Source organism: Peromyscus maniculatus, chromosome X, assembly GCF_049852395.1.
Source record: "Peromyscus maniculatus bairdii isolate BWxNUB_F1_BW_parent chromosome X, HU_Pman_BW_mat_3.1, whole genome shotgun sequence".
Taxonomy (NCBI): domain Eukaryota; kingdom Metazoa; phylum Chordata; class Mammalia; order Rodentia; family Cricetidae; genus Peromyscus; species Peromyscus maniculatus.
Window position 1 is genome coordinate 74,840,911 of NC_134875.1, and position 18,212 is coordinate 74,859,122.

At 34.8% G+C, this 18,212-nt stretch overlaps 1 protein-coding gene across 4 annotated transcripts in view; it reads right to left on the minus strand.

Annotated features, from left to right (window-relative positions):
* The window catches only part of LOC102912650 (connector enhancer of kinase suppressor of ras 2-like), a 410,055-nt gene that overhangs the window by 316,013 nt on the left and 75,830 nt on the right, over window positions 1-18,212 (minus strand). For all 4 annotated transcript variants that reach the window (XM_042269133.2, XM_042269132.2, XM_076562981.1 and 1 more), the window contains exons 5-6: window positions 7,173-7,372; window positions 4,627-4,714 (exon numbers count right to left, since the gene is read on the minus strand). In XM_042269133.2, coding sequence (XP_042125067.2) covers window positions 4,627-4,714; window positions 7,173-7,372 — 288 coding nt within the window. The remainder of the gene's footprint in view (window positions 1-4,626; window positions 4,715-7,172; window positions 7,373-18,212) is intronic.

Consider the following 18,212-nt stretch of genomic DNA (forward strand, 5'->3'; position numbering starts at 1 on the left):
TGAATTAAAATTTGATTTATAGTTACGTCTCCCATATTGACTGATCACAGAAGGCACCAAATATTTGTTAAATAGGTGAATTAAAGAACGAAACAATTTTAATTCTCCAAATTTAAACATAATAAACATTTTAAATTTTTGATTATTTTGCTATTTTTGTTATTCATTCTCTCTAGGAATATATTTCCATGGAGGTTATAAACAGGCCAATTGTACAAGAAAAAGAAATAAGTGTAAGATTGAAAAGGAAGAATTAAAACTTCTTTAAATTTTAAAGAATCTTTTAAACAAAGGGAGACCAAGGGGTTACAAACTGGAAAGGAAAAAGTCAAACTTTCACTATTAGCAGCTGACATGACATTAGCCCTCCTATACACAAATGACAAGTGGGCTGAGAAAGAAATCAGAGAATCATCACCTTTTACAACAGCCACAGATAATATAAAATACCTTAGGGTAGCTCTAACCAAACAACTGTACAATGGAAAAAAGAAAGCATCTTCAACAAATGGTGCTGGCATAACTGGATGTCAACATGTAGAAGATTACAAATAGACCCATTTTTATTGCCATGCACAGAACTCAAATCCAAGTAGATCAAAAACCTCAAAATAAACAGATACAAGGGGCAATGGGTGATAGTAGTCTATGCTGGCTAGGTCAGATTAAAACAAATTCAAGGTTTCAAATCTGAGGGAGCATATTCAGAGTGGCAGAACCCTTTCTCTTAGTAAAATCTTCAACTTCCAGATACTTTAATCCTTATACATATTCTTGCATCTTATAATCTACTTCTAACAGATCAATTAATGGGTAAAATGAGCTTCTGAGAAAAGCACACACCTTTCCTGTAAGTGCCTATTCTGGGTGAGGTACAAGGGAAGGGCTTACTGTAAGAAGGGAAATATAAACTCCAAAAAAGTGAAAGACCTGTCTGACAAGAACTTAAATCCTTGAAGAAAAAAACTGAAGAAGATATCAGAAAATGGAAAGACCTCCCATGCTCATGGATAGGTAGAACCAACATAATAAAAATGGTAATATTACCAAAAGCAATATACAGATACCATGCAATGCCCATCAAAATCCCAACATAATTCTTCACAGACCTGGAAAGAACAATGCTCAACTTCATATGGAAAAACATAAAACCTAGGATATCTAAAACAATTCTTTACAATAAAGCAGCTTCTGGAGGCATCACCATCCCTGACTTCAAGTTCTACTTTAGATCTATAGTAATAATAGTATAATAATAATAATAATAATAATAATAATAACAACAACAACAGTTTGGCACTGGCATAAAAACTGACATATGAACCAATGGAATCAAACTGAAGATCCTGATATTTATCCACACACTTTATGATACCTTATTTTTGACAAAGAAGCCAAAACTGTACATTTAAATTAGTGTTACAAGATAAAAATATCAGTATACAAAATTAATTCTGTTTCAACATAGCAATGAACATTTTGAGTGTTCATTTGAGTTACAAAAACTATTCCATTTAATCTATCTTTGAGCATAAAATATTTGGAAATAAATTTAATAAGGAAGTGTTAGGACCTATTTAGCAAACACTACAAAAATTATTGAAATAAATGACATAAGATATACATAAGTGGGAAGATCTGCCTTGTTCAAATGGATTTGAAAATTAATTGTGTTATAACAGAAAAAAAGTCAAAGCTTATCAACTGATTCAATGTATTGTAATTACTCTCTTTTTATTTGAATGGAAGGCCTTAAAATACACATGTAGATACAAGGGATACAGAGTAGTAAAGAAAATCCATAAAAAAGAAACAAAATGTTTGATTAATACTTAAATTTACCATGACAGGGTTGTAAACCACTATAATTCCAACTCTCAAGAGAATGAGGTGGGAGAATCACTTATCATTATGTTAGGTAAGGAGTTAGTTCTGGTAGATACTGACAATTAGGTGCCCAAAGGTAGTACATAAAGAACAATATGTGGGCAAGCTTAGGTGTTGAAATAAGATATAAATATTATGGCAAAGGTCACGGTCAATTGGAGTTCAAAATATAGACAGTGAGAGCTAACTCCAGATAGGCCAGCTGAGGGTCATAAAAACAGATATAAGGGGCAATGGGTGATAATAGTTTATGCTGGCTAGGTCGAATTAAAACAAGTTCAAAATTTCAAATCTGGGGGAGCATATTCAGAGTGCCAGTACCCTTTCACTTTGTAAAATCTTCAACTTTCAGGATACTTAAATCCCTATACATGTTCTTGCATCTTATAATCGACTTGTAATATATCAAATAATGGGTAAAATGAGATTCTGAGAAAAGCACACCCTTTCCTACAAGTGCTTGTCTTGGGTGAGGTACAAGGGAAGGGCTTACAGTTAAGAAGGGAAATACAAATTCCCTTCCTGCCTGACCAAGGCTTTTACTGTTTGGTCCACTCTTTTTCTGTGGAATAGATTCTTCCTTTCTTGCTTGCACTATCTAATCTCTCAGCTGATTATTTTATTATTGTGTCTTCTGTGAATTCTCTCTAGAGAGCATATGAATAAGTCTGCTGCTGGTGTTGAGACTAGAAGAAACTGGAGACATCCTTTATGTCTCTGTCATTCTAGATTTTTGGAAGTTGTTTACAATGCATTTCCTGTTTACTTAGGTAATATTATATTCTTCTGAGGTCTTTGATGTAGTTGAAAAATAGTTATAATTTTCCTTGGTTATGATAAAAGATAAATTAGATATGAAACTTTAGACTCACAAATATAGGATAGATAGAATATTTACTTCAGTTTTGCCAAATACAAATAGACTATATATTGTAATTGTGATTCTTGCTTGATAACTGTTCTATTATATGTAATTTTATTATGTTAAAATTAAAACTTTCCTTTTTGATTAGACAGAAAAGGGTAAGTGCCTTTCTGTATGCTGTGAATATGTGTTGCCCTCATTGATTGATAAATACAATGCTGATTGGCAAGTAGGTAAGCAGGAAGCAGGAAGTATGAGCAGGATAAACAGACAAAGAGAATTCTGGGAAGGGGAAGGCTGATACAGGAGTCGCCAGCCAGACACAGAGGAAGCAAGATGGCAAGGCAGAATTGAGAAAAGGTACTAAGTCACGTGGCTAAACATAAGAATTATGGATTGATTTAAGTGTAAGAGGTAGTCAGTAATAAGCCTGAGGTAATGGCCATACAGTTCATAATTAATGTAAGCCTCTGTAAGTTTACTTGGGTCTGAGGGACTGCAGACTGGGCAGGACACAAAAAAAACTTCAAAATACACCCTTATTCCCTTATCTTCCGGTTTCATGACTTGGGTCAATTTTCTTTAGTAATAAGGAAAATCAAATTGGGCTCCTCCTCTGGCTGAGACCACTATGTCTCCTCTCCTTTCCTCCATGCTCCATTCTTCTTTTTCCTTTTCCTCTTCTCTCTACCTCAGTATTCTGCTTGCTCTGCGTTTTCTCACTATTCTTACAAGTGTATTGCAGTTTGTTTTATCTGATATAATACACCTGTTTCCATATCTTTCTCTGGCATGAACACACTTCTTTGTGATTTCTTTTTTTTTCTGCTAATATTTATAACCCCTAACTTAATGTTTACTGCAAGTATATCTGCTGCATTTCTTACTTTGACCTGAGAAATTAAGGACTGCTTCTTTTGGTTGTTGCTTGAATGACATCCACTGAGAATCTAAAATTAAGCCAAACTTTGCCTTCTTTTACTCTAGATGAAACCCTTTAGTTTCTTCACTCATGTATTGAGGGGATGTTGTGCGTCCCCCAAACAAATCATTTTCCAAGTGGCCTTAATTACATATAGAAGTTCTAGGATTTCTTGGAGTGTGGTTATGATACATTTATTCTCAGGTCTGTAGGATGGCAAATACAAAAACCAAGAGTTCCTTCTTTAATAACTTTTAAATAATTGTCCTCTCTATTTTCACTGTCTATCTACAAAAAACTTTAATTTTAATTAATTGATTTATTTTTATTTTCTATTTTATCTTTATTTAATATTGACCCTTGTGTATGAGAAGTCATGGAGATAATTTGAGGCACATATTGATGTTATCTTCCTTTAGAGAGAATTTACTTTTGATTTTATTCAATACAGAGGCAGATCAGCTTAATACAATCAATGATAACACTGATTAAAAGCTGATCTTTGATATTGTTATCAGTAAGTTCTTTTATGATTTATCAAACATGTTGCCTATTACTGCTCCCATCTAGAAGCTTGGATAGACAACAATATCCATTTTTCACATAGTTATATAAGACTAATGAAATCTCTGGTCAAACCTTAGGTTCTCCTCAAACAGTTTCTTCTCTGACTCAGTTACTTGGCATCTCATTTGGAATGGATAAATACCTTATAAAATCAAAAGAACACCAATTCTGATAAAATGGGATAGGGATTTGAGGTGGAAACTCAACTGAGTCACTGAATATTCTATATAATTATAACAAAATATAGACCTGCATCTCGGTGTTGAAACATGAGGGTAAGAAAAAGAAAGATATTATGGGTGTTAGTGAAGATAAATGTACTGGACTTGATAAATAAATGCATAGGAATATGAATGGAGAACAGCACAACAAAAGTATGTCTTACCTGTTCAGAGAAATGTTTCAGTAATGTGATATGTTTAATGAGATGATTTTTCAGACTGGAAAATTCTGACATGCAATCAAATGGTGGCCTGCCAGGGAAGGGCGACAAAGAGAATCCATCAATCTGAGTGTCTTTGAATACAGTATCTTTATTCCTCAAGAAATTGAAACTTGTAATTTAAAATACAGAGCATTTTAGATAAAAAGTGAAAATAGCTAAATTCTAGAACATTACAGTATATCAAGCATTTTACAAATTTAAGTAGACACTAATAAATGTGATATTTCTATGGTCTAAAAGGGGGGGAATGGTAAAAACACAATTTGTTATAATTACTCCCATGTTCAAATTGTTGTAAAAAGAAAGTTAAATTTTGAGAAGGTTTATCTCCTAATATTTCCTTTCTCTTGACTTACTATACAAATGATTGATTATATAAAATAATGAAAGGAAGAAAGGGTCAAATAAAAATTAACTATCCACAAGTAGATAATCTGAAAATAAAAAAAAGATTTTATTTGGCATTCATTTTTTATGTAAATGAAAAAAGTATTTGAGATAAATAAATATATGCTCGCTAAACAAAAAGTTTGAGTCTTTCTACTTATATCCAACATAGCATTTAACCTTCTCCTATTGGGAGGCCTGTATGAGATAAAAAAAGAAAAACAGAGTTTTGTAGGGAAATTATTTTCTACTTCATTTGAATAATACCTATAAGGTGAGATATAACTCAGTGGTAGAGTGTTTCCTTTGCACATGTAAGGCCTTGTATTCAAAATTTTTGCAATAAATATCTTTTAAAAATGGACAATAATTTTTAGGTTGTCCCTGTAAAACAAATCAGAAAGCAATATAGTGCTGAATGTGTATATATTCCCACCATGGAACTTAAAATTTTCTTTTGACGTTTTTATCCATAGATATTTTGATATACAAATATTATAGTTGAAAATATTTAATCAGTCTTGAGTTTAACAAAATACATAGTTCAACATAAATCCCTCTTATTCAGTAATCATTAGTCATTAAGACTGAGTCTAAGAATCAGAAATACTATAAAAACTTTAATATTTTCAGTTAGAATAAAGACAAAACTAAGATGATTTACTATATTTGAAAAATGTATGTTAGACGAGGTCATTTTCTATATATCATTTGTGTGAAATAGAGGTGGAACCAGACAAGACCCTTCTAATGTTATCTGATTCCACTGATGAGAGTAAATAAGCCCTTAATATGGGAAATTCAGTGAAAAAAACAAGTGTAAGTTTTAATACCAATATTATGATGCGAACTTTGCAATCTGACTACTTCAACGAAATGAGCAAATCAAATAAAATGAATTATCAAATGTTAATTTAACATATTATAAACATTTGATAGGTCTTTTTTATATTACTCCATTTTATGGCTTTCTTTACTTCATGGTCCATATAATTCTCTCTAAATTCAACCTATTGCAGAATATTTACTTTTGAGTATGTCTCCTATGTTTGCTTTCTTTCAGTTGTTTTACAGATAGTTTATAATAAGATCAAATGTAAAGAGAGTAAAGGAACTGCTGAGTTTGTCAAATTTCCTATGATACTATTTAAAATTTCCTTGAAACACTGGGAAAATATTATCTTCATTACTTATGTATGTGAATAAGTTTGATTTTCAATCAAATATTAATTGCAAAAGAGAAATTATTCATCAAGGGGACATGTAATATAAAGGTGTAGTTTGTTAATCAAAACACAAAATCCTTTTTCTATGTCTCTCCCTTCTAATTTACCTGAAAAATATAATACTTAATGGAAGCAAATGGCATATGAATTTGCCAGATGACTCATTTGTACATAGAACAGATAATTGATTATAGTTGTTGGTCAAAACATAAAGCATAGAAATCTACACACTAATATTGTTAACTAAATGTTACTAACAAAACAGAATTATGAATCATTAGTTTATTTCACTAATCTTTTCTTATTAACACAGGCTTTTAGAAACAGGACTAACTCATAATTGAATACACAAAAAAAGAATTTTTTTGCTGTAAAAATGCCAGATATGATCCCATACTAGTTTGGTGTAACTTAATCTATAAAGAGAACAAGGGGGGAATCCTCATTTATTTATTCATTTATTTTGTTTTTTTGAGACAGGATTTCTTTGTGTAATTTTGATGCCTGTCCTGGATCTCGCTCTGTAGACCAGGCTGGCACTGAACTCACAGAGATACAATTGTCTCTGCCTCCCCAGTGCTGGGATTAGAGGCACGTGCCACCACCACCTGGCAGAATCCTCATTTAAAAATACATTTTTTTGTTGAATGAATTATAAAAGTCAGATGGTAAAAAAAAATCTTGATTTAAAGGGAACCATGTAACTATCTCATACATCCTAAGGAGATAATCATGGCATCAATAACATATCTGTAAACATATTTGAAAAAAAGCATGAAAATACAATTCATTCCACACTTAAGATTTCTGAGAGGAAATGAAGGGGAAAATACAACTGTGTCATGGGTTTAAATATCAGATATTAGGAATTACCTTTCCAGAATGTTTAATATCATGTTGACAGTGTTAACCAGTTCAAGGGTAGCTGTAAGAACGCTATGAGTTGGCTGTTCATTAGTGCCATGTAGACTACGTGCCAGTCTTCTTTCCGATATTGTGGCAAGAACACGATCAATAGCATGATCAAGTTGTTCCCTTTCTTTTCCAAATCTGGTAGGCATCTTTTTGATATTCTGAAATTAAAGTGGGAGTTTGGGTGCAAGAAATGAAGAAGTATTTTCTACAACACTATAAAAATGGATTAGGTCCAATATCAACATCATTTTGCCAAAATAATATATGAAAGATGCAAAATTATCATCATGCACTTTTCATTCTTTAGACATTTTTCTATTAATAGTCCCATCACCCATGGCAGTCATCAAAAAAAAAAAAGAGAATGAATGCAATAATGTTTTAGAATGTGACAAAAATTAAACTACAATTAATACTTACTATTTCTTATACTGTTTTAGTATACATAATTCACAACCTGATAATGCATAATCTGTTGAGGGAATAGGCTATACAACACTATTTTATACTTAGATTTGGTACAGATCTAAGATATAGGAAAGGGGATACTTAATTTCCATTTATTTTTAAAGCACTAGTAATTCTGTGTAGAATATTATAAGAATTGATAATTTAAATATCCACAGACTAAAAGATTCTTAATTGGGTTTTGGTACTTACATTTATCAAATAAATGATTTGCATTAACATGTATACATACACTGTAATTCATCATATTTTTATCCAGAGCCTCATCAAATAGCTATCAAAAATAAGCAGAGAGTTAAAATAATGGCTCCACATGGACTCTACTTTAGGAAACATAACTCTAATTTCCATACATAATGTCCAAGGAATAATAAGTGTTTTATTAAGTGCTGAGATGATCTGTTTAAAAAGAATTTCCCTTTCAGTCTTAGAAAGTCTGGGGATGAGGGATTTTTATTATTTAAGAAACAAGTTTATGAGGCATTTGGTTCTTGGTCCAATATCAATTATATGCAGTTCATAATTGCATGATCTCTATGAAGCCAAATAATCATGTACAAATATCTTCAATTATTGAACTGACTAAACATTTCATCTATTATGTGACACATTCAAATTTTCACTTTCAGCAGTCCAATTTAATATCATACTGTCACTTTTAAAATTCATCTTATACATTTCAAATATTTAAGCATTATCTCTCATACAAATAAGTTTCATCTATATAAGCACATTGATAAAATATGATATGATTGGAGCATATTTTTCTATCTCTCAAAGGTATTTGCAATATGAAAAAGAATGTATTAGAAACTTAGGAATCTATTCTTCTCCTCTACAGATGTCATAATGAAATTTTCCATCAATATGAATTTTCCAGATGTCAAGCATTAGCATGTATTTCCTTCCACCTGTACTTCCTTAATTAATTTCTGCTACTCTAAACTTGATCAAAAGCCTATGCCTGGCCAGGCAGTGGTGGCACACATCTTTAATCCCAACACTCGAGGGGCAGAGGCAGGTGGATCTTTCTGAGTTTGAGGTCAGCCTGTCTACAAAGTGAGTTCCAGGACAGCCAGGGCTGTTACACAGAGAAACCCTGTTTTGAAAAACAAAAACAAAAACAAATGGCTATGCCTGAGGAGGCCATAGGTCATAGGCAGAAATCTGATTTATCTAATCTACACATTAACTACATTCTAAATATTTATGTTTATGTCTATAGACTAGTGCTGCTCTCAGCCTTACTCAGAGAAGCCTCTTGTTGGAGTGGTTGGTTGGTTATTAATATAGAGAGCCAGAACTGGTCAATGCACTGAAAAAGTGAGAATAAATGACTGTTGGCTGCTCAGATGCAGACAAGACACTATTCTCCTTTTACATGAAACTATCTTTTTTCCTCCTTTCATATTTATTGTTTGTCTTCTGTTTACTTTTATCTTGTCTTGTTTTTTTTGCCATTGATCTAATACTAACTACTAATCCTATACTTCTTATTTCCTTTTAATTCATACCTTAATAACTATTATTTCAGGAGAGTATTTCTAAAACACAGTTTCTCTGTGTAGTCCTAGCTGTCCTGGAACTCACTTTGTAGACCAGGCTGTCGTGGAACTCACAGAGATCCTCCTGCCTCTGCCAGGATTAAAGGTGTGCACTACCACCACCTGGAATAAGTATTATCTTAATACACCTCATATCATCTGTGTTCTTCCATCCTCCTAAAGTCATTCAAGTTCAAATGGCATTGTTTAAAATCATAACAACCTAGAAGCCCTTCAACCAAAGAATGGATAAAGAAAATATGATACATATTCACAATGGAGTATTACTCAGCTGTATAAAACAATGACATCCTGAAATTTGTAGGCAAATGGATGGAACTAAAAAATGTCATACTGAGTGAGGTAACCCAGACTCAGAAGAACAAACATAGTATGTACTCACTCATAAGTGGATACTAGAAGTAAAGCAAAGGATAACAAGACTACAACCCAGAGCTCTAGAGAAGCTAGGAAACAAGGAGGACCCTAAGAAGGACACAGAAATCACCTTGGGAAGGGAAACAGAGGAGATCTCCATGAGTAAATGGGAGATGGGGGAGAAATAAAGTGGAGGTGATGGGGTTTGAGAACATGAGGGAATGGGATGGTCGTGCTGGGGGAGGTGTTGGACTCCAAAGGTTTAGGGTCTCAAGTGGGTGCCCCAAGAACCCAGACTCCAGTCCAGTTGATGCAACAGCACGAGGTTTTTATTGAAGCGACTGTACAGACGGGCAACTCTGCTCCTAAGAGCAAGAGCTGCATCTTATTGCAGCCCCATTGGGGCTTTTAAAGGAAAAAAAAACACAAAAACCATAAGATTACAATTCCCATACAATTTCGTTTCACAAGATCATGGTCTGATCACAGAGTGGGTACAGTCACATCCGCATGTACATTCTTCCTGAAACCTCAAGGGGGGTATCAGGGCAGGAGTGGAGTTTACACAAAGGTCACAGTGGTCCTTCCTGGAACACTTGCAACTATCCCAGTCACAATTGAGCACATCTCTTAACAGAAATCTTTTTACATTGTTACATTGTAACAGGTTGAATAATGGCTGAGTCAGGTGGCCCTTGGAACTAGTTTTCTCTTTAGTTCCTTATTTCCTGGGGCTTGGGGGTGTAAGCCTGAAGGGTTAGGGTCTTTCAGAGGGATGGAGTGGGAGGGAAATGAAAGAGATATCTTGATAGAGGGAGACATTATGGGGTAAGTGAGAAACCTGATGCTAGGGAAATTCCCAGGAATTCACAAGAAGGACTCCAGATTAGACTACTAGCAATAGTGGAGAGGGTGCCTGAACTGGCCTACCCTGGTAATCAGATTGGTGAATACCCTAACTGTCATTACAGAGCCTTCATCCAGTAACTGATGGAAGCAGATGCAGAGATCCACAGCCAAGCACCAGGCAGAGCTCAGGGAGTCCAGTCATAGGAACTCACAAACTTTAGACCAACAGCTGTGGAGCCTCCATGGGACTGGACTAGGCCCTCTGCATACAGGAGACCACTGTGTAGCTTGGTCTGTTTGAGGGGCCCATTTGCCATTGGATAAAAATCAATCCCTGGTGCATGAGCTGGCTTTCTAGAGCCCCTTACCTATGGTGGGACGCCTTGCTCAACCTTGATGCAGCACCTGCTTGAGGGGCTTGGTCCTGCCTCAACTGAATGTACCAGGCTTTGCTGGCTCCCCATGACTCTTTTGGAGATGGGAGTGTGTTGGGGGGGAGAGGCTGGGGAGGGAGCAGAAGGAGGGGTGAGAGGGGGATCTGTGGTTGGTATTAAAAATAAAAATTTTGAAATATAAAAGATCGGAAAAAATGATTTAGTTATACTAAAGCAATCAAACAACAGGAATTGATACAAAATTGTCAATAATACCTCTTCATGTAATGGTTTCAATTTTCCAATTTAAAAAGTCAGAATACGAGATAGGGTAGGTGGATTAACGGAAGAGATGAAACATGATCAAAATCAATTTTGAATTAATGAAAATATTATTTAAAAAGAAAACAACTGACAACAAATGCTGAGAAGAATTCGGAGAAAGGGGAATCCTCATTCACTGTTGGTGGGATTGCAAACTGGTACAGCCACTATGATATTGGAGTGGAGAACTTTCAAAGGGGCTAAAAGTAGATCTACCACGTAATCCAGCTAATACCCTTCACAAATACCCAAAGGACTTGGTATCCTAAGTAGATACTTGCCTAGTCATATTCATTGCCACTCTTTTCTTAATAACTCTGAAATGGAATCAACTTAAATGTTTTTCAGCTGATGAATAGATAATCAAAATGTGGTACATATACCTAAAAAAACACTATCTAGTTGTACAGAAAAATGAAATCAGGAAATTTTCAGGTGAATACATGGAACTAAGAAAATACTGTACTGAGTTAACCCAGATCTAGAAAACAAAACTCCACATTCTATTTTATTTGTAGAGACTCACTCTCAATCTTTAGATTTGAGTATATAACCTAGAGCAACAACAGAAGCCAGAAAGTAGAAAGGAACAATGGTGCAGTAGGAAAGAAGAAGCTCCATAGATTGGTATAGTTCTATGAAAGGGGAAATGAGATAATCTGGGCAGGGACTTTAACCTGTGGGAAAACTTGTACATTGGGAAAAAAGATAAGTAACAGTAAGGATGTTTTAAAGAGTCATAGGGAGACATTATTTTATATTTACTTAAAATACGTAATATATGTGTGTGCATATATACATGTGGTGATACTTTATTTGTGCTCTAACAAATGAAGCTTGCCTGGGGATAAAAGGAAAAAGTCAGCCACTATATTAAACATAGAGGTCAGGCATTGGTAGCACACATCTTTAATCCTTGTATTAGGAAGGCAGAGATTCATCAGTATCTCTGTGAGTTCAAGGCCACACTGGGAAAAGAGCCAGGTGTGGTGGCACACATCTTTAATCCCAGCACTAGTTAAACATAGAGGTCTGGAAGTGTGTACAGACAGACAGAAAGTGATAGAGCTGGGCAGAGAGAGGAAATAAGATGGCAGGGCACAGAAAGGTATATAAGGCGTGAGAATACAGGAAGTAGTTTTCTTGGGCTGAGGATTTCCTAGTGGTAAGAACTTGTGGCTGGCTTGTTCTGTTCCTCTGATCTTTCATCTTTCACCCCAATATCTGGCTCCAAGTTTTTTTTAATAAGACCGTTTAGCAATTCATGTTAATCTACATATATCTGAAATTATTTCTTTGATTTTTTGAAAAAAATAATACAATTACATCATTTTAAATGAAACTATGCCACATGGGGTGATAATACTCCCCTAAGAGCCATATACCATAGAACAAAAACTCCTTGTTACTGACATGAGAAACCTCCCTTTGAACTGTTGTCCAACACTCTCAAAACAATATAAGCTATTACCATTGCCCTTGGTTGTCTCCTAGAACTTGAATGTGAGACACTATTGCTGAAGGCACCAAAAACTTAGGACACAGCTCTTGAAAGAATCCAGTTGTTAAGCCGGGCGTTGGTGGCGCACGCCTTTAATCCCAGCACTCGGGAGGCAGAGCCAGGCGGATCTCTGTGAGTTCGAGGCCAGCCTGGGCTACCAAGTGAGCTCCAGGAAAGGCGCAAAGCTACACAGAGAAACCCTGTCTCGAAAAACCAAAAAAAAAAAAAAAGAATCCAGTTGTTAAAAGCCTAAAAGTCTCTCATAGGACCAGAAGGTGATATGCAAACTGCCAAAGGAGAAAAGTGTTTAGCAGTCCTATCTATATGTAAAGCCTATGAACCACATTAGCCCAGCAAGATATCCCCAATAGTACAAAGGTGACACTTTCACCAATGGCAGTCTAATTTGACTTATGTTCCACTCAATAAGGATTTGATGCCTGGTACTGTGAATCTAACCAACTATCTTTGGCTAGAGAGGTCATAGACCCTAGACGAGAACCTATTATTGCCATTTTCATAAACCAATAAAATTCCTAATTGTACTCTAAAGACCTATCTTTATACCCACAGATAAAGCCTTGTTCTGACCACTTATCAGTGAAGTGTCTTTTCCCAGTAAACTCAAGGCTTCTGCACAGGTCCACAACAGGTGAAAATGAAGAAAATAAGTGACCATGGAGTGCTGATAGAATTACGGGTATAGATCAGCTGTCCTTAAAATATCAAGATTACACTGTATTACATAGGTGAGCCCAGTACAATTAGCAAAAGCCTTTAAAGGCAGCACTGGAAAGCAGAAAATAGTTCACAAATCTGTCATACCAAAAAAAGACTTAGAGGAAGTTAAAAATTAAGAGAAACTTAAGCTATTGCTGCCTTTTTAAGATGAAGGAAGGAAGTTATGAGGCAAATAATGGGGCACTCTTTAGTATCTGAGAATGGTTTCCACTGACAACCAACAAGGAAAAGTACTCATCTCTGTAATTCCAAGGAACTTGATTAAACAAGTTCCAACAGTCTGAATAAATACAGCAATAATTCTCTCATAGAACTTTGATATTAGCCTACTAAGAGTAATACTGGACATATTCATTACAGAGGTCTAAGTAATAAATTAATATTGTTGCAAGTCATCTGGCTTCTGGTCATTTATTAAATAGAAACAGATAATATACTTGGAGATACTTGTTTCGGGGTTACTACTAGGATGCTTTACCATCATCTGAATATGTCCATCTCCTCTATACTAAACTCTACATTTCTTCTTTGTTTCTTAGCTACCTTGATATTTCTAACTTTCATATATTTGCAGGTTGATTCATTTTATAAGAATAAATTAAAAGTTTCCCAAGGAAACAATGCCACAAATAACCAATACTAAACACACCATCCAACACACAGATCTTTGCCTCCAGGCAGAGATATTGGCAGAATAATTTTAACAATCGCTTCTTTTCTATACTGATTTCTTCTGTATGACTAATGTTGTCTAACACCTTAATATACTTAGTGACACCCAGCACAGATTACAGATTCTTATTTAATCAATGAAACTAATAACTTCCTAGCAAACTACTGAATTTGACTTTTATTGGCTTGCTAGAGGCAAACTGTTAAAGAATGATGATTTCTACAAACAATTTCTTACATGATTAAAAATAAAACTCAGGATCTGGGGAGATGTGTCAGTCAACAAGGGTTTGAATTCTAGCCTCAAAATATTTATTAAAAATAAAAGCTGGGTGTGTGGCATGCTTTTAAAATCTCAGAGCTGGGGAGGCAGAGACAGGTGGACCTCTGGGGCACACAGACCAGGTACTTTAGCTTGCTTGATAAATTGCAGGCCTGTCAGAGACCTTGTTTCAAACAAAAGGGAGATCCCACATGAGGAATGACATGAAGTTGTTCTCTGGAATCCTTATGCATGCACACATATGTGCCATGCATCTGCATATATATGAACCTACATACATATAAATACACATACACACAAAAGAACAAACACAAAAAAATGTAATTCAAAAGATCATACAAAAATAAAGGTAATATAACATCATCAAAACCTACCACTTCTTTATTGTTTTAACACACTTAGCTGTTTGTAGTTTTTAAAGTATTTTCATCTACTGTACTAGAATGATGGTATATTCTTCTATTTCCCTTTCTAAGTCTATCAGTATGTAGCTTAAATTCAGCCATAGAAGTATTTATATGGAATTAATAAGCATGACAAATTAAATATTTATTGTTGTTTAGATTTATGAAAATGATCAATATTAATGATAAATTTAACTTCAAAATGTGACATTTTGGTCTATTATGAATAGCATTAAAAGATGAAGCATTATTCCGAAAAAAATTAATTTGATTAAAAATGTGATTCAAATTATTAGTGATTGAGTGAATTTTCATCACACATATTAATTACTTCATATTTTGCTCATTAATTGGAACAAAAGCTCACTAAAATTTATGATGAAGTTACAGTGATTAATTGTAAGCACAGTTGGCTAAATCAGGTCAAAAACATTCCCACAATATCAGTTGGGTATATATATTTACAGTAAATACTACTGTATATTTCATTATTATTTGTAAATTTTATAGTATACTCTCTTAATGCTAGTAGTACATATATTTGTCCACATACCACACACATTATGCATGCTTTTTCCAGGTGTGCAATTCTTAAACCACAAAAACTGCAACACTACTTTATACATTCACTCTTTTTCTTTTTGTTTTTCCAGACAGGGTTTCTCTATGTAGCTTTGGAGCCTGTCCTAGAATTCACTCTGTAGACCATGCTGGCCTTGAACTCACAGAGATCTGCTTACCTCTGCCTCCTGAGTGCTGGGATTAAAGGCATGTGCCACGATGCCCAGCATTCATTTATTTTCTTATAAATGTACAGGTGTGTGTGTGTGTGTGTGTGTGTGTAGGTCAGAGGCAGCGGTTTCTCTCTCTCTCTCTCTCTCTCTCTCTCTCTCTCTCTCTCTCTCTCTCTCTCTCTCTCTCTCTCTCTCTCTCTCTTAGACAGGGACTCTTAACTCAACTTGAAGCTCAAAGTTTTCACTACACTGGCTAGCTGGCAAGTGAGATCCTGAGCCATCTTCCCAGTCCTTCACTCATGTTTTATAACTCATCAATACAACAAAAATAAATGCAATATTCCTGTCAACTAAAAAAATACTTAATCTTTAACTTGTCACAAAATTTTTCAATTTGTTTTTAATAAAGTGTGGCAATAACTAAACCATGAAAGGAAAACAATCTACAAAATGATTTATACATAAGACCCAACAGTGTTTTTTTTTTTCCTTTTGTCTTAAGAGTTGAAGAGTTTGCCGGGCGGTGGTGGCACATGCCTTTAATCCCAGCACTTGGGAGGCAGAGGCAGGTGGATCTCTGTGAGTTCAAGGTCAGCTTGGTTTACAGAGTGAGTTCCAGGAAAGGCGCAAAGCTACATAGAGAAACCCTGTCTCGGAAAAAAAAAAAAAAAGAGTTGAAGGGTTAGAACACTATATTAAAAGTTAAAAGTAAACTTCCTCACAACTTCTATTCTTGGAGATACAAAGCATTACAGATATCTGTGGTTATATTTTGTTTGTGATCTAACAAATAAAGCTTGCTTGAATATCAGTGTGCAGAGCTAAGCCACTAGTTACCCATAGCAGCCAGGCTTTTGTGGCACACACCTTTAATCCCGGCACTTGGGAGGGGGAAGCAGGAAGATCAGTAGTCAAGGCCATCCTTGGCTACACAAGATTGATTCCAGCACTTGGCCTTTAATCTCAGCACTAGGGAGGTGGAGACAGGAAGTGACATGGCTAGGCAGAGAAAGGAATATAAGGAAGGAGGAGACAGGAACACAGAGCTCTTTCAGACTAAGGATTTCATAGAGGTAAGAACTAGTGGCTGGCTGCTCTGCTTCTTTGAGCTTTCATCTGGATATCTGACTCCTGGTTTTTATTATTACGATCAATTAGGATTCGTGCTACAGATATCCACAAAAATTCACCAACTAATCATCTGTTACATCCATACAGTTAAGTGTATAAGGTTTCACTATGTACCAAACATATATGTTTTTTAACTTCTGGTCCTTTGCCCAGGTTTTATTTCTTTTAACTTGGATGATCCTATCTCACAAACTCATTTTTGAAGGGTCTTATTCTCATATTATTCTACAAACTAGATTGGACTTAATAACATCTTCTCCAATAATGATTTGTAATTTTATTTACCTGTTTTTGACCTGATTTGCTCTCTTGAAAATATATAGATATAGATGATATGTAGGTGTGTGTGTGTGTGTGTGTGTGTGTGTGTGTGTGTGTGTGTGTGTTTTGTATACATATACTGATGAGAAAACATCAGGTCATATAGAATCCCCAAACAAGTTTTAAGCCTGAAATTATATAAATGTTTGCAGGAAAAATATATTAATACATGAATAGATTTATGTATTAGTGTTTCACAGTAATAAAGATAAAACAATTACAAACTGTTAATACTTTGCTTTTACTGTTGCCATTGTGAGTTTTTACTATGGCCTGCTTCCTTTTCTCTTCATTCATACCATCTGATGTTCTTAGCAAGCAACAGATAGAGGACTCAGTTGCATGAAGTGAAGTAAAAAGGATAATAATGCAGAAAAATAAATGGAGAGCTAGTATTAAGGAGAGGCACTAAATCCAGGAGGGGTCTTTAATGATAAATTAAGCAGTCTAAGATTCATCTGCTAGAATTCTGAGAAAGAAACTGTTATAAGGAGGTTAAAGCCAAGAAAAGATTATGCTACATCAGTACTTCTGGGGTTGAATGACCCTTTTACAGGGGTGGCATATCTAATACCCTGCATATCAGATATTTTAATTACAATTCATAACAGTAACAAAATAACAGTTATGAGGTAGCAACGAATATAATTTTATGGGTGGGGTCACCACAACATGAGGAATTGTATTAAAGGGTTGCAGTATTAGGGAGAGTTAGAACCATTGCTCTAGAGTAGTTATGTAGGGTAAATACCTTTATGTAACACTAACAACAATGACAGCAACAATAAGAAGGATAAGGAAGAAGAGGAAATGGAGGTAAAAAATTGTGAAAGGAAGAAAAAGAAGGTGGACAGAGAGAAATAGCAAATCAGCAAACATTTATTTAGTACCATGAAGAAACAATCCTAACATTAATGATTGCATATCAGGTATTACTGTATAAGACAGATTTTTTTAGCACTGTTATTTTCATGTGAGGATAAAGCTACATAAGATCTGAGACACATTTATGCAAAAAGTCACACAACCAGAAATTGTCATCTGGAATTTAAACACAAGCAGTCTGACTCCAGAACATACATTCTAAAACTCTATGCTAAATAATTTATAGTCATGATTTATTTGATGTTTCCATATACTAATCTAATTTCATGTGCCCAGTAGTATCCCTAAATTAAAATTAAATAATGGACAAAAATAGTAAGCTAATTCCAAATAAAATGAACATAAAATACATTTTGGCAAAATTTCACTTAATGGCCCTAATATGGCAT